At 44.7% G+C, this 23,679-nt stretch overlaps 1 protein-coding gene across 1 annotated transcript; it reads left to right on the top strand.

Annotated features, from left to right (window-relative positions):
- On the top strand, positions 1 to 22,781 carry GJA8 (gap junction protein alpha 8). The gene is made up of 3 exons (XM_033052355.1): positions 1 to 70; positions 16,834 to 17,014; positions 20,765 to 22,781. The coding sequence occupies exon 3, from the start codon at positions 20,775 to 20,777 to the stop codon at positions 21,972 to 21,974; it is 1,200 nt and encodes a 399-aa protein (XP_032908246.1). The 5' UTR covers positions 1 to 70; positions 16,834 to 17,014; positions 20,765 to 20,774; the 3' UTR covers positions 21,975 to 22,781.
- Positions 22,782 to 23,679: the final 898 nt, after the last annotated feature.

The raw sequence follows: 23,679 nt of genomic DNA on the forward strand, positions 1-23,679 counted from the left end.
TTTGGAGAGCCCTCTTGATGGGTTTGAGCTGAGAGCCCCTGAATATAAAACCTGAGCATCTACTGAGCAGGTATGTGATTTTTGAAATCTGTAGCTGCTGCCAAACTGGTGAACAGTATCTTGTCACTACAGGAGAACAATGAAACATAAGAAGAATTTTCCTTCTGAGTGTGAAATTTAGATGTTATTTTCCTTTATTTTAATTTCATTTTGTTAAAAAAAGTTAAAGGCTCTTAAACTTAGTGTCCTTCTTCCTGAACTGGAGAGAAAATCTATGATTGCTGAGAAAAACCTCTAAAGTTTTTAGCACAGAACCTGCAGTCAAAGTCCTTTACTTTTTTTCGTGGTTGAAGTTTTGACTTTGCCTTTACTAGTCCAAGTATTCTAAGTGATTAAAGGTGCAACAAGGGACTTCTTTAGAGAAAGGAATTATAGTTAACAACAGAAACTTGCATGGAAATCAAGGAAAGGTTTCAATTTGACTTGCTGTTCTTCTTTTACATCTTATTCAGAAAATAGGCTTATACAGCTCTTGGCATATTCTTTTCTTCTTTGGCTACAGCTCTTCTCTGTACTATGTTATTCATTGAATGTTATTATCCCAGATCTCTTATATAGCACTGCTCTTGGAATCATCCCTGTAATCACTTCCACATGCTGCAAACTTGCAGGATGGAACAAACTCCTTCCATATTCCCTGTGTTGACATGAGCTTTGCCAAGTTCTTATTCTCCAATACTTGCTGGGATACCTCAAAGTTTATTTTCAAAATCATAGTCCCAAAGCTCTTTCCACAGGAATATCTAGTTGCCTTTGCCCCAGTCACTTTTAGAAGTCTCTTACTTTTTTCTCAACAACTTTGATCTTTTCTGTGCTGTTCTCTTACTGCTGCTTTCTTTTGTTTCTGCCCAACATCTTGTACTAGCATCTCTATATTTCAGAGCCTCATCATTTCTCCAATCTTCCCTCACCCCCTGCCAGCATCTGGAACTCTGTGTGGGAAACCTGGGCCTTTTCCCAAGACCACCACCCTTCATCACCCCCAGCACTTCTGCTCTTCTCCCTGACACTGACATTCAGGTCCCCACACCTTTTACTGTGTCTCAGCTCTGTCTTGCATATAAACCTATAAAATCTCACCATCTTTTCCTCTGAAACCTGACTTTTTGTCTATGCTGTTTGATTGAAAAACTCCTTTATGCCTCTTTTCCAAGCCTTCACAATTTATTATACTGCGCTTCAATATTGTTGGTCTTTTAAATTTTGTTTTTTTGCACACACTAGGCAGGATTGAGAGCACAGTGCCTTGAAAACAGTGAATGGCTAATTCCCCTTGACGTGAATACTGATTGTCTGCCCACCCAGGAGTTAGGCAAGGGAATGCTAAGGTGTTTGTTGCCACCTGGCACCCACTGTAAGCCCTTTGAGAGCAGTACTTGGATTCCCAGTGCTGCTGGTACCACCTGGTCTCTGTCAGTGATGCCCTCAAAGTCTGTGTTTTCTAACAGCCTGGGGGTGGTGTCTGGCTCTTGCTTCTGTCCACTGGGATCCCTCTGCCTCTCCCTCTGTCAGGGCTATATCTCATATAGGTTTTTCTTTCAAATTTTAAGGGAGCTTCCACTTCAGATTTGAGTGAATTTCATTCTAGAATGTGCTCCAGCCTTAAGGGCAGAGCCTTTTGTCTAAGACACTTGAGGTCAAATGGAGGAAGTGTTGATCTTGATTTTTTTTTTTCTTGTTTTTCCCCCACATTCTAGTGAAACATCCTAATTAATTAATTACTGGGCCACATCACCACCAGCCTGACTTGCTATAATTTTATCACTTTTTTCTGGTTTGACACATCCCCCTGCATTTTCTACATAAACCAGGAAAGACAGCGAGGTGGTGAGTCCCATTTTCAGATGGATTCACGTGCTACAGGTCGGTGTGAGATATCCATGTCCTTATGAAACCATGCCCTCAGCAGCTGTTTTTCCATGGATATCTGATGTGGCATCCCCTAAGGGTGCTGGTATTTACTGGGGCTCTTCTGAGGCACCCAGTGCCACCACCTCCACTCTGCGTGCAGCACTGAGGGGATGTGAGCTACCAGCTGAACTGCTGACCTAGTGAAAAAGTTCACCATGCCAGCAAAAAAGGGAGGAGGAGGAAGAGAAAAAGGGAATAGAGAAAATAAAAAGCAGAACATGAATTTAATGAAAGTGGAGGAGTATTTCTGGTATTGTTACAGAATTGGGTTTCTTGAGCTCCTGCTGTGCTTTGCTAAAAACAAGTCTAGTTAGCAGCAGCAGATGTGAGAATAACAGCTGTACAACTGTCAGGGGAATGAGAGAAGCTATGAGAAATCCATGAATTAAGTAGATTCTCTTACTTTCTTTGTGTGGAAGTCTTAGAAGTGAAAGTTTTCAAAGTGTGTCCTGCTGGCTGCTCATGTCAAGTGATTGGGATGTTGTAGAAGGTGAGAGAAGGGTGCAGAAAGCAAGATGCATGGTATGTTTTCAGTCAGGAAAAGGAGAGCATTTGGGGAATGGGTTACTGGAGCTGCTGAGGGATGATGGGGTGGCTGGGAGGAAAAATGTAGCTTAGGAAGAAGTGGGGATGGGAATTTGTGCAGCTAAGAATAAATGCCTTTATGGAAAGGATACTGATGGTTATTTGGTAACCAGAAACTTAAATGATCAAAGAGTTTAGGAAGACCTTCTGGCTTTGCCTTGCCCTTCCAAAAATATATCATGGATGTGTGGAAAGTCACCTCCCAGCCCTTCTTAGATGTTAATCACCCCCTTCAATATAGGTGGCCTATCGGATTGCATAGCTGGGTAAACACTGGGATATGTGATAGCATATTTGCTGGGCTGCAGGATCTAAAGGTAAGGCTGGTATCTGGAATGCCAAGACATTTGTGAGGGGAGGCAGGATTCCTGCTCTCTTCAGCTGCTTGCCCTCCAAGTGGAAGGAGAAGGCATTTCAAATTCCCTGCAAGCTGCAGGCTATAAAAAGGCTCTTCCTGTATGAAACAATAAGAATCTAAGAGTACTCAGGAGTTGTTCTGCTTTTCTGAACAGGTCTAATACTACTGAGATATGCTTTTGTAGGGAGGAGGAAGCCCATCACTTGTGGGGACAGAAGTGCCCAGTGCTACTGGTGTAGGTCATCTAAAAAGATGGTATTGAAGACAGAGTCATGGGGCAAAGAAAAAAAATCAAAGTCCTATCAAGCTGAAACAGAGACAGAAAGGAGGAGTCAAAACAAAAAGAAAGCAGGAAAGAGGAAGAAAATAATTAGGCAAAGGTGGGGGAGCTATTAGCATTGTTCTATACAATGGAGAAGTGTCTCAGCCATTAAATACACTCCATAAACACTGTATTTTTTCAGCTAGCTATGCTAAGGGCCTCTGTGGGGGCAAGTACACAAATGATGGGTCCCCAAGCCCTGCTGCTCTCTCAATGAGAGTAGAATTTATCACCTGTGTAATGATCCTGAATTCATCTGGGGGGAGGTGCTGTGGCTCTAGCATGGTCTGGCTCCTCTGTATCAGATTTCTGAGTAAGCCTGTATTCCCCAAAGTAATGTGAATGTTGATATGAGCAAGGGAATGCATTTGGTATTTTACTTTGTGAGTTCCAGGGGAAGTGCCACATGGAGTAGTCATGGATGTTTATCCTTAACCCCCCTGCTAGCTTGAAGACGGTGGTGCTGCAGCTTGAGTCTCTGAAGCTGTTCTTGCCATGTAGGCTTTTGGCATTAAAATCTCCATGAGCCTGTCAGCACAGGCCACAGCCATTCCTTGGGGTGCAGACTATGCAGGGAGTTGGTGCCTTGGAATTATTTGTAAGGCATTGCTCTGTTTTGCCTGGCCCTAGTTTGCTAAAATGCAAACCACTTGGATGATGCAGGAACAGAAGTGTTCCTAATAGCTGAACTAAAATATTCTAGGAGGTTGTTTGTTCTCACACTCATCAGCTATGACAGTGGGGGGAAACGTGCCTGTCCAGGTAGGACCTGCTTCACCTGGACCCTTTGTTTACACAGAGCAAAACAATGGGATTTCATACCTTCTTCTACAGTGATCCCACAGTAAAAGGTAAAACTTCAGATATTCTTCTAGGCACAGACTATGTGACCCTGTCCCAGATGGGAAATCTGCATGGCAAGATGCCAGATCCAGGAGCCCTTTTCCTCCCTGGGATGAAATTCCTTTTTTTTCCACTGTGAATCTTACCAACCAAGGTTGTTGCCTCACCTTACTCATTAGCCAGCTAGTGTTGGTGAAATTAGGGGTTAAGTAGTTAATCTTAAAAAATCCCTTGGAAGTCAAGGAATCTTTATTTATTTATTTATCATTATTTATCATTATCAATATTTGCTTATTTGTTATTTGTGTGCTGCCCCTGAGATAACCAGGCACGGGAATGTAATCCCATACTTGTGTATTTAACAACTGAAAAGATGTGAGAAGAGGTTTGGGTTTACAACAGCATAAAGAAAACTGTGACTATCTAACCTCCTGTTTCCCCTCCCCTGTTGCAAGTCATGCATCTTCCTGGTGCCCAGGAAAATCTGTATTTCAGTGTGCATTGAGACTGGTTTTCTGACACAGGATGGAGCTGAGAGTGTGCTGGAGCTTGTTTTTGTCCCAGCCAGAGAGGAGAAAACTTTCTTCATTAGGGACCTGTTTGTGGTAGGCTCTACAGGAACACTCATCAAATGTTGACTTTACTTAAAGCTCTTAGAATCAAATTAGATGAGGTAGGCTGAGCCAGGAATAGATGGTGCTACTACAATGCTTCTAGAGAGGTTTGTTGTTGCTGGTTTTTTGTCATGCAGGTGTTAGGACTTTATGGGGAACCCATCAGTCCTCCAAATGGGTGGAGATGTGTAGCTGTAAGGAGGAGTAAACATAGGAAAGCTAGTCATTTTTGGCTGAATGCTATTGAGCAAGACAGCAAGATAGTAACTGATGAGTAGGAATGACTCAAAAATCAGTGATCTGCAAAAATAAAATCCCAACCACAAATCAAGAAAACATTACTGCAATAGTCTGGATGATTCAGAAATATGGTGCCAAGCATAACATTAGCTGCTGTAAGTCACATGTCAAAGAATAAGGAACACAGGGTACATTTATCAGTTGGCAAGTTTGTCTCTGGAAGGAGTGGAGGCCAGTGCAGCTCACTGGCTGACTGCAAAATTCCAGGAGGATGCTGTAGCTGGGGGAACTCGGGCAGATTCCAGTAAATAACCTCAAACTGAATGGTTCTAGGAAGGGCTGAGTGTGTGTGATTTAGCTCCAACATGTCACTTCCCATGTACTCTGTTCAGTGCTTTTGTTGGTAGTTCCTGGATGGAAGAGGTTTCAGGGACAATTCCTGAGAATTGGAATTGTGCCTTCCAGTAAAAGAGGTTGAAGAGGTGGAGTGAAAAGGGAAAGCTGAAGGCTAACTCTTTTCACTGTCTAGATATACCTACAAGGATAACAAACTTCCTATGGTATGGTGGATTGAGGGGCACTAAGACCCAAAAACAGGAATATGAAACTGGATAAAAAAAACCCTAAAAACACTCACCAGTGTTTGGTTCACTTTTTATTGGGTAATGTTGCACTGATATCCCAAAGTAAATGAAGCTTCATTAGTGTCCAGTGAAGTGCTCAGTGATGACTAATTGTCATCTATCAATGGTGCTTTAATTCTCTTCTAGCCAAATCAAGGCATTCTTTTTACATACCATCATCTGTGGCTCTGTCAAACATTTCAAACTTTAAACCTTGTTACTCTCTTGTATTTCATAGCCAAACCAGAATGAGTTTTTCCTTCTGGTACCTTAATGAACATCTTATTTATTTTTTTGGTGGAAGAGCTTTATTCCCCATGATGCCAGGTTTTGCTTTATTTATTACCTTATTCCCCACAGACTTAAACTTTGTCAGAGGCCAAGTCTGTGCCTGTGGAAGAATCAGAGGTGCAATGTACCATTAGAAATGAGGTCTGAGAGCAGGAGAAGGATGGGTGTTGATGCAGGTGGAGGTTGGGACAGCATCAAGAGGTGCCAGCTGAGGCTCTGAGCCTTTGCACACAGCCAGGTCCTTGCTCTAACAGCAACAGAACTTCCTAGGAAACACAATGGCCACTTGTGAGCCAGCTAGCCCAGGGCAGCAGAGGAAAGCCAGGCAGGGCAGCAGGGCTGGCTGGGTGGGGCGTGCGAGGGAGGATCTGTGGAAGCTTTTTCCCCTTGTGACTTCACCTGGACTGCGTGCCAACCTCGGCACACAATGTTATCGCTGCAGCCCAGCACGCGGTCAGCACGGCTGTGCTCACACAGTGGGCCCCAGGAGACATTCTCCAAGCCCTGCAGCCTTTGGCCTTGGTGGCTCTTGCCAGAAATATGCCCCACAGAAATATGTTCTGTGGTTTTGTTTCCAGTGGTGCCAGAGCTGGCTGTGCTCGTGGATGGCTTATGCCACCGAGGTGGAGATCTGGTTGTGAGGAGTAAAGGTGAAAGGTTTTGTCAGATCTGAAGCAGGGAACTCTGCTCCACCCCACCCCTCTCTGGCTCTTTCCTCATCCAGGGCTTATTGCTGTGCAAAACAGCCGAGTTAATGAGTCATTAAGAACATGTCCCTGCTGCATGGGGACTTTGCTGCCTGGATAGAAATCCTTCCCTAGAAGACCATTCCCCTCTGTAGCAAACACACAGCTGTTGAAACTTCTTGGATAAAAAAATGCAGTCCTTCAGGGCTTAGGCCCAGCCTATGGCACTGGTTTCCATGGGTCAGGGATGAGCGGTGTGCCTACACCCATCTTTACTTTTGTCACCGTTAAATACTTTGTCTGAAAGGGAGAGTTGGGCCTGGATCATCAGAATCTCTTGGCAATTTCACAGACCTCCTTTCATGGCAGTCTACAGAAGCTCCATCTCCTCTCTAAGGACACACTGTAGATTAAATGCTGTCTCTAGAAGTCCCAGCCTCAGCCTGCCCTATAGGAGAAACCCTATATTGTTTATTTTGTTCTGCTGTTCCATGAATGAAACCTTTCTGCCCAGACAAGGTCAGGCATCCTTTCCTTGAACAAAGAACCTTTCCTTAAATTCTTTGGCAGTCTTTGGTTTTCCCAGGACTGATGTTTCGAAGACACCCGTGTTTTCCTTGCTTTGACATTCAAAGAATGCAACAGAGTGGACTAGTTGGCAGAGAAATGTGGTGATTCCAGCCTTTGACATCTGAGATTCATCACTGACTGGTCTTAGGAATCAGAGAGTTGTAAGACACTTCTTCTTGCAAGTGTCTGTCTCCAAGGTGTTCAGAAGTCTTTGTAGGTTCATCGACAGCTCTCCAGGACTGGTGTTTGTGCCCCAAAGGGGCTGAAATGGTGCAATACCAAACAGGAGGTTGCTGGCACCCTCATGCTGAGTAAGAATCCTCACGATGATGCAGCACTTCACCACTTGTGACTCTGCTTTCTGGGGTACCTCACAAAGCATGAATTATTTTTGGGAGGTGGGCTGGAGATGAGCAAATTTGAGCCCTTAGGGTTACATACCAGCAGCCCATGTGTAGATCTGCAATCTCATGTGATCAAGGTAAGAAGACACTTCTGGGGGGTACCTTGACACCTTCTTCATTCAAGCTGGCAGGTAGTCATTAAAATAAGCTGCCTTTTGAAGCAGAAAATAAGCACTCTTTTTCTAATCTGATGAATTAGGGGTCATGGAGAACACCTAACAGAAGCTTTTGACAGCAGAGGGCTTACATTAAAATTGGAGGATAAACCAGGCAGCACTGAGGTGTATTCACCTTGCCTCTACGTGTCACCCCTAGGATGTGCAGCAGGAGTTCACGTGCAGCTCCTCAGCTACCTGGAGCTCAGAGCCCTCCAGGGAGTCACTGCTTCCTGGGACAAAGTACTCCCCAGCAGAGCTGCAGCTGGTCTCCTGCAGAAGGGAGGAACTGACCTTCCCTGCCCTGTGCTAAAGCAAACCCAGTCTGTGTTTGTGCAGCCCTGGGAGCCATCAGGTGTGCTGTGCATGAGCAGTCCCCTATTTCATGATCCACCCCTCCCCAGGACTTGGGGACTTTTGTGAAGTGCTTGATGTTTTCTTCCAGGTTGTTGATTGAAATATCCTGATGCCAAGCACCCTCCAGGATCCTGGTACAAACACACTATAAAAGAAACCCCAATCACACTTCCAGTCCTCAGCTGTGTTTTGGAACCAGTCTGATAGGTCATTTATAGTCTGTTTAATGACTGCTGTCTTATTTTTATGCCAAGCAAGTTCTTTAATCATAGTGTCACATGATAGAAGGGAAACTGCCTTCCAGGATCTCAAGTATATTGTACAAGCTTTGTTATATTTAACAATGGCACATGCAATTTCCTCAGAGAAAAGTAGGAACACAGTTCAGTGGGGGTGAATTCTCTATAAACCCGTGTTGGTTGCCCCTAGTTATATTTCTCTCTTTTTATTCCCTGTGTTCTTCGTTAGCCACTTCATTATTTAGTTCAGGTCTAAGATCCTATCACAGGTCTGTAGTTACCTGTGACTAATTATGAGATAATTATAAAATAATTGTGCCCTTCTACATAGCCTTCACAAAATGCCAGACTATGGGATTTCTTCTTTTCCCTTGGGATTTACCCATTGCATCAAGAAGTACAGAAGATCAATATAGTAATGGAATTGTGTATGCAGCTTATGAAAAAAAACCCCAAACAAATCCAAAACTAAAGAAAGTTAGAAATTTTCAGTGCAAGGTACCTAGTCCTGGTGATTTAAAATGCCTGATTTTTAGTAGGTGGTATTTAACTCCTCTGAGATACAATAAAAATAGACATGTCATTAGCAAGGTCTTAATCAGCTTTCTTTCCTCTCAGCAGTAGGACAGGAGTATTTATTGATTCCTTTTGTTGTTCTCTGCATTGTTATTGAATAATCTAAGATTTCCATCTGATAGCAGATGAATACTATGAGTTGGACTCATTCTGATCTTAATTTACTTTTAAAAAAAACCCTTTGTCAGTCTCCCCCCCCTTTCACCTCCATCATATTTTTTTTTACCATTCTTATCTTCTAATTTATATTCAGCTTCTCTCATACTGTTTGCTACATGTGTTATGCTTTACTTACTTAAAGCTGCCTCCTTTCAATTTTTCATTAGGTTGTGCTTTTTTCAGTTGCACTATTCTTTCTTTACCAGGGAGTTGTGTATTTTTAGTGCCTTGTAAATGATTCTTAAGCAGTTTCTAGTGATTATTTATGTTTGTTTATTTAAATACTTTCTTTGTGTTTATTTAGCCCAGAATTCTCTTCAGGGCTGGGAAATGGGACTTTCTAAAGCAACATCTTTTAAAGCATTGCATTACCAGCTTGGACCTCCTCCTGCTTTCATATAAGAGTGCAGAGAGCTGGGGATCAGTGAACTTGCTACCAGCCTCTCGTTTCTGCCACCACTTTACCCATCCTGTTAAGGGAAATAGAAGTTTTGTTCAGTTTGGATTTAAAGTTTGCCAAATGAGGAAGCAAAGTTAAGAACATGAAAAAATCCCCAAGGCTGTTTATTGAGTCAGCAGCATCACCATGCCTTAAACTAAGCAATAACTTAAGTTTTTTCTTTGGTGAGTGCTTGTGTAACCAGTGCTGCAATATCCCAGTGTTTCTTGGTTATCTTTCCAAATCATTAGCCCTATTACTGGAGCACCAACTCCCAAATATTGAATACTGATAACTGGGAAATTGTGATTCAAAGTCACAAACAAGCTAGCAAATACTTTTATTTTTGCCCCACTCAGTCTGTCTTAGGGCTATACCTATTGATTTTAATATTGTCTTACAAACCATGCCAGCATTTATTCCAGTGCCTTACAGCTGTAGTCCCCTGGGCAGGCAAAGTCTTGATGAATATAAACTGGAAAGGAATGCCACAATTGTATGCAGCTAAAGAGGATGTACTGGAATGGATTTGACTTCTATTTTGTGCTCCTGTAAAGGAAGGCAGCTTTTGAAAGGCAGAGTCAGGGCTGCAGCTGCATAAACTCAGCACTGCTCAGGGGGAGCAGAAACCCACCAAACCTGCTGCACCCTGGCCAAAGCAGGGGGGCAGACAGAAATATTACAGCTCCTGTTCTTGCTTCAGAGCTCTGGGGACTGGAGAGACACAGCCCATTAAAAAACTTGCCTATGTTTTGCTGAGGAATGACCTGTAATAGCTGCATTCACTGAGATAGTGCTGATCAATCAGACAAGGATGGGGCCTCATCATTCAGGGCACATGGAAGAGTATTCAACAGTTACTGTGCCAAGGTGGGATTTAGAAGTTTGCCTCCTTAAAATTTTGCCAGGTTTCACAAAGGACAGGAGACCCCAGAGAGTCTTAATGCTTCTTTTAAAAGGATCCTGATATGCTTTAATCAATATTCTTCCTAAGAATATCATATTCTCTGAGCAGTAACGGGGCTGCAAAAGTTTTCTGGAAATAATGAAGAAAAAATTCTCCAGGCCTCTCCAAACTGCAGAAGCCCTTTGGCTCTCTCACCTCTGTTTTCTGGCAGGTCTGTACACAGACAATCCTTGACTCCCTCCATCTGGCTGTTTATTAGTTTGAAGCCAAATTGTCTCAGTGAATGCTGAACACCTCTGGATGAATGATGAGTCTATGGACAGGTTGTCTTCTTGATCAGGAAAGGAGAAGGACTGGCTCAACAGCTTCCAAGTTCAGTAACCTCCTTTCCTTCTTAATGAATTGCTGAGGCATGAGAGGCTTCCGTTCCTTGCTGGCATCTTTTACACTGTGCCCAAAGAAACAATTATATCAGGCTCAGGAAGACTGAAAGGGCAGGGAAAACAGGAACCATCCCCATGGATGTCCTCCCCAGAGAGGCTGGGAACATGCTGTGCTGTGGGAAATGGGAAGCTGAGGTCAGCCAAAGTGCACAGCAGGTATGCACATCTCTTGGGATGGGAAGAACATGATAATGATACAAGATAATGGCCTGCTTTGCCATCCCCATCCCTGCCCTGGCCTGCTGGTGAGCTCTCCTGGGCCACCTTCACACCTTGTGTGCAAAGTGCACCTCCACTGTGTCATTCTGGGGTGTGGAAATGAAGGCAGGGAGATAAAGGTGGAGAGTGGGTGGTGACAAGGTTTCTGACAGCCCTGAGCCTACCACTCAGCAAGGCAGGCCTTGGTGGTGTAAGAAGAGCCCAGAAAAAGTGAGAAAGGAGCAGGGAATGAGTCCCCATCAGAAACTGGAAGGCAAAAAGCCTCATTGACAGTGAGGTAATACGGGATGCTTCCAGACATACAATGTTCTTTCAGAAGCTTTGTCCCTTCTAGCTCCTTCTGACTGGGAATGTTAAGAGATTGCACAAAAAGTCTTGATAAAACAAACATATGGAGATCCCCTCAAGAGGCTGGGAGATATTATTAGCTCCTCTTTTACTGGCAGACCTGGAGCAATTAATTATTACCAGAAGTATTATCAGGTACTTGTCACTGCTTTCCCTGGATCCACTTCACAGAGCCCAGATTGGCTGTAAGCAGCAATGTTCCCTGACTGGCCTGATAGCTCACAACTCCTGATAGCTGCTCCTCTGCTCCTCTCCTGAGGATCTCAGCACTGCTGGAAGGGCCATAACCTCAAATATATGCTGAGAGAAATTTGAGTCCATGGACCACTTGAGTATGCAGCATGCCTGTGTTTTTATATCTGCTCACCTCTGTGACCAGGGGGAAGGTTTTAGGCAGGAGACAGAGAAAGGGACAGGTAAGAAGAGGTTTTATGGAATGCCTAGGGAAAGGCATTTTGTGCATGATGGCTGCATAATGCATGTTTAACAATCTGCCTGTGAGGTGCTCTTCAGAAATGCCATTGCATATGCTCGGAGAACTTGGAATTCCTAACCAACACGCTCTTGTAAAGGTCTGTGCTTCTAGAATTAGTCTGGTCATGTTTTAAGTGAAATTATGCTGATCCATAAAATCTTGTGTCTAAAGGGGTATTCTTCTGTTCCTTGCACAGCACCCACCTTTGACATGTGAGCATTCATCCTTTTTGCCTTACCTTTTCTTTGTACTTTTAATAAATTTTTACTATTGCTATACTTTTAGTGAAGTTTCTATTATCAAGTGTGTTATTATTAAAGGGAAAATCATGCAGGTCAGCAGGTATACCTGTGAAGCTGGAAAAGGGATGCAAGTTCAGGTGAAAACACAGATTTTACTAGTAAAAAGGGTGCTTTTTCAACAAAGTTTACACCGAGTCTATAGGTAAAATTAGCGACATCAAAACGATCATCACGTCAGTTTGAGTCCATCTGTTTAACTATTGTAAAAAAAAATCGCATTACAGCAGCGCCACAAGTTCTCCGTGGTTAAGAAGAAGAGGTTTAAGGGCTGAGTGAAGGGAAGGTGGGGTGTGGGGGGAAGGCACAGCGGTGCAGTTCCGTGCCCGCAGCATCCCTGGGTACCGGCGCACGGACGGGCTCGCACCGCCCGCTAGCGGAGCCGCCGCGGCTGCTCCGGGGATGCTCCCGGGGATGCTCCGGGACAAGCTCCGTGCCCCTCCTTCCTGCCCTGCCCGGCTCAAACCAGCTCCTCCGCGAAAAGCCCTGGCTGGGCTGGGCGAGAAAACGGAGCGAATTGGTTCAAATGGATTAATGGGCAGCGAACACCTCTAAATCCGCATCACTGGAGGCAAAGAGCGCATTTATAGCTCCCCTCAGTGGGAAGCAGTGCAGCGCCACCGTGCTTCACACTGCCCCTGCTGATCAGCCCCACTCCAGAGAAGGGAATGAACTCCAAGGAATTCCCTGCTAGCCTGCTCCCAGGCCTGAGCTGCTGTCCCCCCAGGTCAGCATTGCACTGGGAGGTGTGGACAGCCCGCAGTGCCCAGCCTGGGCTGTCAAAACTGGTGCCAACACACTATTTATCTTTTTTTTTTTCAACTGAAAATATTTATCTGAGATTTCTTCAGGTCTTTGGACCTACCCAAAAACCATGGAGACAAAGACCTCAGAAAGCCTCCCTCTCCCTCTGCTTGTTTTTCTGCTTATGAGGTAAGATCATCCTTAACAGATGTTTGTTTACCTCTTCATAAAAACCTCCTGTGATTCTACAGCCTCCCCAAGCAGTGTGCTGCCGTGCTTTGCTGTTCTTGCCATTGCAAAGTGTTTTTCTAATGTTTAGCTATATCATTTTTATTGCAAATTAAGCTGATTATTTCCTCTTCTACTTTTGGTGGATGTAGGGGACAACTGTTTAGTCTCTCCACCCATTATAACAAATGTTAATGTGCTGGAAGACTGTTATCATGCTTCCCCTCCTGTTGTTCTTTTCCTAGAGAAAACAAACTCAATTATTTTATCCATTCCTTATAAGCCATGGGTTTTTTTTTCACCTCTCTTATCATTTTGCTGTTCTGTTTTGGACTTGCTCCAACTTGTCAGCATCTCCTGTAAAATGTAGTGCCTGGGAGTGGACACACTGCTGCTGGGAGCTCAGCAGTATCAAGTAAACACACAAAATAATTGCTTCCATTGCCTTATACACAAAACCTGCACTAAAGCACCTCATGATGAGATCTGTCCTCTTCTGTGGGGATCTCAGCAGACACACATTGGGTCCCACCCCAGCTCTCTCTGCTGGACCAGTCACAATTGGGTTTGGAGCAGCACACCTGGTTCTGTGCAGACACCTTTCCTGGGCTGGATCTTGGTGCAGTCACCTCTGCAGAGGCAGCCCAGCTCCCCAGTGTCTCACACTCCTCTCAAACTCCAACCACTTCAGCCTCCTGCCTTCAGGAGGGACTGCTGACCCCCAGCCCAGCTGTCATCCTCTTTGTTTTGTCCTCTAGTTTGTTGTCCAAGACACTCAAGGAAATACTGAAGAACTTCAGGGACACAATCCTCCCAGCTGGAAAAGTGAAGCCCTGATAATCACCCTTGATTATGGTACTTTAACCTGTGTACCCTCTGCACGGTGACTTTGCTTGCTGCCCTGGGAGCCTCTAATCTAGATATTTTCTAAGTGTTCACTGAAGTCAAAGTATTTTACACCTACTATTTCCTCCTCATCTACCAGGCCTGTTAGTCAAAGAGGGAAATTAGCTTGGTTTGACATGATTTGTTCTTCCAAATTCCCTGCTGGTAGTTTCTTATCAGCATATTGTCCTTTAGCTGCTTATAAATTGATTGTTTCATAATTGGTTCCAGTATCTCTCTGGGTATCACAGTTAGGCTGACTGGCTTGTAATTCCCCAGGTCCTCCTAGAACAGTAATTTTCAGAGAAGAATTGCATTTAACAGATACTGAAAGACATTCCACTTTTGCCCTGCTTATCTTTATTAATTGTCTAGCTTGGTTCCATCCCTTAAATTAAAAACATGTTTCCCATAAGTATTCATCCTCCACTTGAGGCTCAGCACAACCCAGCCCCATCTTCACCTCTTCTGTGTTCCTGCCCTCCTGTTGCATATTTCTCCAATTTTCTTCCTCCTTAATGCTTTATATCTTCCTCCCCCTCTTTTCTTTATGGTTTGCTTGCAGCTCCATAGCAGAACATATTCCCCAGTAACTCATATCCACCAGTGCCTGAAGAGAGTCCTGGGAAAATCTGCGAGCCTGGCCCTAAAAAATGCAGGTAGTGACATTTGCCAGGCTTGCAGGGGCATAGTAAGATCTGCTTAGAGGTTTGTCCAGGGCTGGCTGCACTTAGATGATTTCTGAGACCGGCAGGTGGCAGAGATGATAAAATCTGTGAGCCTGATCCTGGTGATCAGAGGACAGATCACGTTGGCTCTGGGATGGACAAGGACACGTGTTACTAGAGAGCTGGGTGAAGGTCCCAGCTTCTTGTAGGGAGGCTGAATGCTCCCAGTGTTCAGCCATGAGGGAGAGGTTTGTGTGTTCAGCAGAAGAACAGGAAGCGTGTGCCACTTCCTAGCTAAGCAGATCCCCAGAAGATAACTTTGTTTGAGGGAGGGGTATCGTTATCCAGGGTTGTGCGCTATATAATCGCACAATCTGCCATCATGCATGAACAGAGCTGTTCAATAGCATGGCCCTGCCTTGTCCTGACATCATGTCTGTGTTGGAAATCCGTTTGGAATGAAAAAACCCGCATTCCCCAAGTGACCTCGCAGTCTCTGAGCAAAAGGCTGAGTTGCAGTGGAGACTTCGCAGACTCGGTGGTGCCAGGGACAGAAGCTCACCAGCCTCAAAGCAGCTGGAGGTTGAGAAGTCAGCAATGAAGCAAACTTCTTTTCCAGAGAAAACAGTATTTTAAAAGTGCAGGAGATGCCCATGATTCTTTGAAGGCAGGAAAGGTCCCAAAAGCAAGGAAAAGCTACCATGAGTTAACAGTGTTTTTAACAGAATTAAGTTTCACTAGCTGCTACTATTTTTAGCACTGTTTTTTGGGGGTGAAAGTACTCAGCACATCTACAGGTTGCCTAATGAGAGCATAAATACCAAGCCAGGTGCACAGGCTGGAAGTGTTTGCCCTCCTCAGTCTGGCACTGTCAATGCTGCAGCTCTTTTGCAGACTCAGTGACTGTCACCTGCTGCACGTGAGGTGCAGTCTTCCCGACCTTTGCTTTTATGGTCTCTACTCCCTTCTTTCACAGCCACTGCTTTAATGCTACAAAGGTAGCCCTGACTTCCAGCATTACCCTGATGCCTAAGAGAATCCAGTCTCCTTCTTGCTCTTCTCATGCTCTGCCCTCTCCTCTTCATGCCCATCTCAAACAACCACTTCCCTGCACAGCCCCAATACAAGAGGAATTCCTCACTGCCCAGCTTCATTTGCATTTAGACCCTTTTCTTCAGAGGGAGGAGGCCCTAGTGAGCTGGGGAGCCTGACCCAGAGCTCAGTGGTGCCTCTGTAAAAGGCCTCCAGATGAAGGCACTCTGGTTTTCCACAAACCAGAAATGTCCTGCAAACTGGGTGTGCCCCATGCTAAAGGCTCTGCACTCTGTGATACCAAAGAAAAGTCAGCCTGATCATTTGGATGAAGGTAACACAGACCCAGTAATCAGAGACTAGAATATAATTTCTGCATCAGTTGCATACTGCAAGCTGTTCTGCAACTTGTCAGACTATGTTTGATATTTGGGTAGTGTTAGCAAAAGGCAGACAGAAGGTTAATGGGAAAGGTCTCTGATAGTAGCTACATGTGATGTAGAGATGGACTACAGCCATGTAGTTACCAGATTTGGGGTTTGGCTCATTATATTAGAGAGAAAAGGCCTAGAAAGGGATGTGCACATTCAGCTAGAGCTGACTTTTCCAAAAAGACATTTTTGGTCTGAAAAGGAATGGGCAGTTTAACATCTGAACCACCTGCCTTCTGTGATGCACCAGCTCCAGGCACTCTCTAAAAGTGCTGGTGCTACTGTTTAGTCCTCCTTCTCTTACTGCTTCCCAGAGAGGGGTTGAGGGTGGCAGTGATGACCACTCACTCATGTGCTGACACTGGTTTATCTCAGTAGTATATGCAAAGCAAAACAACAAAGGTCTTCCTTCCTCCTCCTTACTGCCCTTACTCCTCTCATTGATCCAACCATGCCTTTTCTTATTCACTTTGTGTCCTTGGGACTTGTGAATTCTCCACTGCGTGTCCTTTCTCCAGGAAGACTGTTCCCATGCTTTATGTAGCATGGACTAAAACATATTTGCTACTGCTTCCCTGTTTAAGAGAGTGATTTCTTAAGGTGTTCAGAACATGACTTTCAGTCCAACTACATGCATTGAGGGTGATTTTTTTTCTTTTGTGTCTCCAGACTGGTTCCTCTTGCAAAATATGATTCTTTTCCATCTCTCACTTATGCTTTAGTTTTTTTGAAATCCAGTTTGAAAAACATAATCTCTGCCTCCAGTTGTGCTTTGGACCTTTGGGCTCTGCAAATCAGGCAAAAAGCTGTTTGGGAAGACAACTCCTGAGATGAAGCTGTGAACTTAGATGGACAGAAATGCCCAGAAACACAGAAGAGTGTCCTGAAGCCATTGGTTTGAAGGTACAAAATTTTGTGGCTCTTGTAGTTTAATATCTCATTCAAATGACAGCATTTCTGGAGACAGAGTGTCTCCCAATGCCATTCTGGGAAATTAAATTCAGTGTTGAGTTTGCATAAAGAGAGATGAGAGCTACTTGCTGCTTCATCACTTTGTGAGCCTGGCATCTGTATCACTGCTTAGCAAATCTTGCTTCCAGTAATCCTCTTTTTCTTCAGAGCTGAGCACCAGGAGCACATTCTGAGCAATGCTTCCAGAAAGACTACAAAAGCCATACCTCAGAGTAAGGTTGTAGCCTTTGACTTTTAATTAAAACTCTCAGGGCATTTAGTTGTACTTGTGGATGCATTACTGAGCCTGTGATTCCTCTCTTCTGCGGCCTCTCTGGCATTTTTGCAGGTGACTGGTGGTAGGCAAGTGTGCCTGGGGTGACATTCCTGTGTGCTGGGCTGCTGGAATTCAGCTCTGCTCCTTAACAAAACAGTTTGGTTTAGACATTCTTGATGCATCTGCACGTGCAAGATGCATTTGGAGGAAAAACTAAGCAGAGCTAAATTTACAGCCTCACTGAGAGGTAAGGTTGTAAAATTGGTCTTTCTCAGCTATTGGTTAATATTGACTGATAATCTTGTTTTCCCATTTCTGGTGCTTTTTTCAGGTAAAATATGTTAAAGAGCAGACCAAAGCATCTACCTGAAAATCAGTAATGCAACTTGTCTGTCAGAGCTGGGTGTAGGGTAACAAACTAAGTCAATGAGTGCTGCCACTATCAGAGATGCTGGTGTTCCCTTTTCACCTGCCACACTACAACACCTAAAGACCAGTGGACATGCACAGAGCTCTGCTGAACCGCAGTGGAATTGCAGAGATGCTTTTGGTCCCTGCTTAACTGAGCAAACTCCCATTTATGCATGTATTAGGTTTTCATTGCCTGCCGCCTGTTCCTCTCCCCCCTCTGCTTTTTCATGTTCAGTGGACTCTCCTCTCTGTGTCTCTGCCTCTCTATTTTTTTTTCTCCCTATTGTTCCCCACGTCACTGACTGTCACTCACTTCATAAAGCCGTCTGGCTCGGAGCTTAAATATTGCAGGGCAACTAAAACCCACCATCAGAGCCAATTCAGTCATATCTGCTCAGTCGTGCGACAAGATCGGGGCTTTTAGGGTAGGGAAGAAGAGAGACAAAAGTTCACTCTTCCCTGCAGAGTGCCAAGAGAGGAGGGGGACACATTTCTTCGGTGGAGCCTCTCACAGCGGCAAGTTGCTTGCTCACCATCCTTACCCCGCTCAGCCTCTTTCGCCGGTAGCGTGCGCAGGTTGCGGCGTTGGGAGCGCAGGGTGGGGGTCTGCAGCCACCAATCTGTCGGCTCTGAGTGGGCTTAGGCAGAGTCCTGCTCTTTCCTTGTGGCAGGCAATCTCAGGGAAAAGGTGACTGCCTAAACGCCTCGCTTACCCCTTGTTTTGAGGCTGGAGCGGCTCGCTGCTCGCGGGTGGAATCCCCGACACTCGAGCTGGTTGTGCCACTCATCATCCATCCACCCAATATCGCTGCTCGCAGTTGAACCGAGTGAGCAACCTCAAACCACTTCCCTTGCAGAAAGCAGAGGGGATGGACATGGCAGAGTTGTGAAGAACGTGGCCAGTTGGAAGTGATCTCAGGGAGGGCTTAGCCAAGCGTAGCAAGCTGTGAGCAAGGCGTGTGATGGAGTTAGACAGGAAACATTTTCCCTCCTCTTGTGCAGTGAGTTTTCTGTGTGATAAGGTTTATCACACCTAGAACGTGGCTCTTGTGTGCTGCAGTGGAAATGCTCAAATGGTAGTGTAGATATCAGCGTGACTCACGGGGAAAGAAAGAGATGGAGTTAACCGAGGTGCCTGGGGGACAATGAAGCTTGTACCGTGTGTAGTCATGTTTTTTACAGAGTTGCACGTGATTGGTAACTGTTGGGTGTACTTTGCTCTGTGAATTTGCAGAAAGAGGATGTTTAAATCAGTTTAGATAATGTATGTAAACAGCATAATCTTCTGCTAGACTTGTTAATGTAAGCGCTGACATTAACACGCTTCTTTACACGACTTTAATGACTGAGAAAGTAGCAATTTTCCTTGGTGATTAAATTATATGTTTGCTGCTTATGTACGCGAGGTGTTTGTGCAAGCTGAAGGTACCGGGTTCTGTTCTTCATTTTCAAACAAGGGTGTCCAGGGTAAAAATATTGTGAAGTTTGAAGGCAAGGAATATGAGTTCACCATGCTTTAGCAAAATGCTATTATAATCTTTTTTTTTTCTAATTGAAAATTTGTTAAATTCCCCTGAGCCATAGAATTCTCAATATTTTTGTGTTTGTCTATGCGTGTCTACGTACACAGAGTAGTTGAAACAGATTGGTAAGCGTTGGTGTGTCATAACATAAGGCATTACAAATATATCCCAGTGGTATCTGAAGGAGGAGGGAAGTTTAGATACTCAGATTTTCATGCTGTTGACTGTACCTTCCTTTTCCCAGTGCTTGTGTATGTGTCTGCATTTACGGAACTATAGATGGGGGTAGTATCTAAGAGATGAACTTCCAGATCCCTGTGAACAGCAATTTTACAAATAACGTTCCCTTTTCCACTTGTCATGCTCTACAAGTCAGTCTTTCTGGGCCACTGTAATATTCTGCATTCCTCAGAGACTTCAGACTGCTGTGATGTGTTAAATCAACCCATACAAAACAACTTTCATCTCTATTTTCCTCATTCATAGATCTTCCCTTGCCTGAAACAATACAGTGGGAAGTTCAGGATATGCAGAATGAAGCCCTGACCTAGGAATAATTTCTTATCATGCCAAAGTAATGAAAGATGTAATATTTGACTTGCATTTACTTGAAAATGGATGACTGTCTTAGCTTTCCAATAGTCTAGCTGCAGCTGGCTTCCAGCTCTGTGTTAACCTGAGGTAGTGGCAATTTTAGAGACAGCAAATAGCATTTTAGGTCCCAGTTAGAGACATTGGTGTTTTCCCCAGGTTGGTTCCACTGTTAGTGTGGCAACCAACTTCAGAAGGGGATGCAAAGAATAGTCCAAAAAGCATAAAATAATTATATTGCATATAACATACACTGTATAGCAAAACTAATCTATATAGTAGTTGTTAAGCTTATACAGCATTACTAATGGTAATGGTGTTGTAATTGCTGTTCTTACCTAACAGAGTGATTGCTAAAGTAGAATTGACATTTGCAACCTAGAGAGAATTCAGGTTTGTTTAGGTGCAAGATGGGTGTAGATTTGAGATCTGTTCGACCCGTGAGGGGTTCTGGTGCAGAAGTGCTTGTGTACTTGAAAGCTTCACCCTCTCTTCTAACCACTGCAGCTGCCTGCTGATAAATCTGTTCCACTGTAGTGCTGGTGAGTGTTTGTACGTGTACAAAATCTAAGCAGGCTCACAGAACTGAGCCTATAATGTGCCACAGAAGACTCTCACTTGCAAAAGGAGATAAATATACTCTCTGGCTGAAAAGTAATTGCCCATTTAGAGCCATGGAAGGAAGAATTTAGCAGGCAGCTTGATCTGGCTTACCAGCCCTTCCCCTGCTAATAAATCATTGTGAACAGGCAAATCAGCAAGCAAGCGACCGCCTTTCTGTTCTCAAAGCATATTAGGGAAATACTGATTGAAAGCAACAAAAAACATCAGCGGGGAAACCTGAAACCTTTAAAATTTAGCATAATGTGTGGTCTCTCTCTTTGTTTTTTCTTCCCTTAGACCGTAAGAAATGGGTGACTGGAGTTTTTTGGGGAACATTTTAGAGCAGGTGAACGAGCAGTCCACTGTCATCGGGAGAGTTTGGCTCACGGTGCTCTTCATTTTCCGCATCCTGATCCTGGGCACAGCCGCTGAGCTCGTGTGGGGGGACGAGCAGTCAGACTTTGTGTGCAACACCCAGCAACCTGGTTGTGAGAACGTCTGCTACGATGAGGCCTTCCCCATCTCCCACATCCGGCTCTGGGTCCTGCAGATCATCTTTGTATCCACCCCTTCACTGATGTACTTCGGGCATGCTGTGCACCACGTCCGCATGGAGGAGAAGAGGAAAGAGAGGGAGGAAGCTGAGAGGCGCCAGCAAGCCGAGGTGGATGAAGAGAAGCTGCCCCTGGCTCCAAACCAAAACAAAGGCAACAACCCTGATGGAACCAAGAAGTTTCGCCTGGAAGGTACTCTCCTGAGAACGTACATCTTCCACATCATTTTCAAAACCCTCTTTGAGGTGGGATTCATAGTAGGTCAGTACTTCCTGTATGGCTTCCGAATTCTCCCCCTTTACCGCTGTGGGCGGTGGCCCTGTCCCAATCTTGTGGACTGTTTTGTCTCCAGGCCCACGGAGAAGACCATCTTCATTATGTTCATGCTGGTGGTGGCCTCTGTGTCCCTCTTCCTCAACCTGGTGGAGATCAGTCATTTGATCATGAAAAGAATCCGGAGGGCTCTGAGGAGACCAGCAGAGGAGCAGCTTGGAGAGGTCCCGGAGAAGCCCCTCCACGCCATCGCAGTCCCCTCCATCCCAAAGGCCAAAGGCTACAAGCTGCTGGAAGAAGAGAAGCCAGTGTCCCACTATTTCCCTCTCACGGAAGTAGGGGTTGAGCCCAGCCCCCTTCCATCAGCCTACAATGAGTTTGAGGAGAAGATCGGGATGGGACCATTGGAAGATCTCTCCAGGGCATTCGATGAGAGGTTACCATCGTATGCGCAAGCCAAGGAACCAGAAGAGGAGAAGGTGCGAGCAGAGGAGGAGGAACACGAGGAAGAGCAGCCAGGGCCTCAGGAAGAGCCAGGGGTGAAGAAAGCAGAAGAGCAGGCGGCGAGAGATGAAGTGGAAGGGCCTTCAGCACCTGCTGAACTTGCCGCTGATATGAGACCCCTGAGCAGGCTAAGTAAAGCCAGCAGCCGGGCCAGGTCAGATGATTTGACTGTATGAAGGTGCAGGATGCGGGGAGCACATGAAAAGGAAAAGGTTGAAGAGAAAAGGAGAGATAGAGAAAGAATCAAAAGATATTTTTAAGCAAAGCGCTAAAATGGCCACTTGAATATTATTTCCTTTTATGATTCTCAACTGGAAAGGTACCACCATGGTAACTGTGCCTTATTTGCCCCATATGTCCCTGTATTTCCCTGTTTCCACATGCCAGCTCACTCATTACAGTAATACCTACACTGTACACATAACTGATGTTATTTTAAAACCTAACATGGCAGCGATACCCAAATGTTGCCGCTGTGATCATATTCACTGAAAGCCTTGTGTTCCATCTAGGAATGTGGGGAGGATCTGTCTTCCAGTGAGGGGAAAGACTGATCAACAACAGTACCTAGTCTTTCTCTTTCTGTTTCCTCCTATGGCTCACTGAGCAGATCTCCCCTTTGCTGTTGGCATGGAATTGCAGTTATTTAATTCACAAAGTGAATTCTATGCTTAGCATCAACACACTAAAATACTAAGCCAAACTTCCCTTCTTTACTCAGAAAATAAAGGCAAAAATGTTCCAAATTTCTCTGTGAATGCATATCTGAGTTAGGTAAAAATATTTTCCCTGGTCAAACTATTTCTGCTCTTCAAGCGACATTGACAGTGGGCAAGGTTAACAGTAGCTCTCTACTAGGACTTAGCAGATGCCCAGAAATGGATTATTTGTTCCCAAGAGGGGGCCATCCAGCCCTGAGACTAGTTCAGAATACTGGAAAGAATAAATTCAAGTGATATTTTTTACTTGTAGCCTAGTGACTTAAAGATCTGAAGCTATATTTTAGCCAAGTAAGAGGGAAAAATCTTCTGAGAAAGGAGGGGACAGCTACAGCCCCCAGAGCATGTAACCAAATACAAGCCTTCACGGTATGATCCTGACAAGTGTTCAGTTCCTGGAGCTTCCAGGCTCCCAGGCACTCAGCAAATCTCAGGTACAGAGTCCTGAAGGCACCTGTGAACCTAAACCAGGGGTCTGGGTAACTATGTGACTTTTTAAACCTCTAAATACAAAACTGGTTGGTCAAGTTTGAAAATACTGATACGGCAAAAAGTCTTTTGACAGCCTTTGTTTATAATTTGACAAATGGGAGCCATTGAGTGGGCTACTTCTTAATTAAATGCCAAAGTCTAGCTCAAGTAAGACAATGCCTTTCAAAAGATGATTTAGACCTTTTGTGCCAACAGGTCTGTACAGATCTCTCAGAAAAATCTTTTTTTACAGAAGGCAGAAAATTATGTGCTTGCAAATGTTTAGATGTCTAATATAGATTTCTAATTTTAGGACTACAGCAGCAACTCTTGGCTGGGACAGCGCAGCAATGCGTTCAAAAGCTTCAGGTTAACAGCTATGTCCCCCCAAAACTGAGCCTCATGCCAAAAAAGTGCAGGTATGCACTCTGCTCTGCTCTGCTCTGCAAACCTCAGACCCTGCCATCTCAGCAAATTCTTTCTGCTGGGCTGCAGCCCATCCCATTGTTCCCAGGGCAGGCTCTAATCCAGGTCAGGGAAAAAAAGGTCTTTGGCACAATGCATCAAACTCATCCCGCCATTAGCTAGAAAAGACCCCTGCGGCCTCCTATTGTGGCAGGTCTGACTCAAAGCCCAGGGAAGGCAAATGGGTGTCTGTGAGAGCCCTGGGCAGGCTTGGGCCCTGCCCCAG

This window comes from Catharus ustulatus, chromosome 2 (genome assembly GCF_009819885.2).
Source record: "Catharus ustulatus isolate bCatUst1 chromosome 2, bCatUst1.pri.v2, whole genome shotgun sequence".
Classification (NCBI taxonomy): domain Eukaryota; kingdom Metazoa; phylum Chordata; class Aves; order Passeriformes; family Turdidae; genus Catharus; species Catharus ustulatus.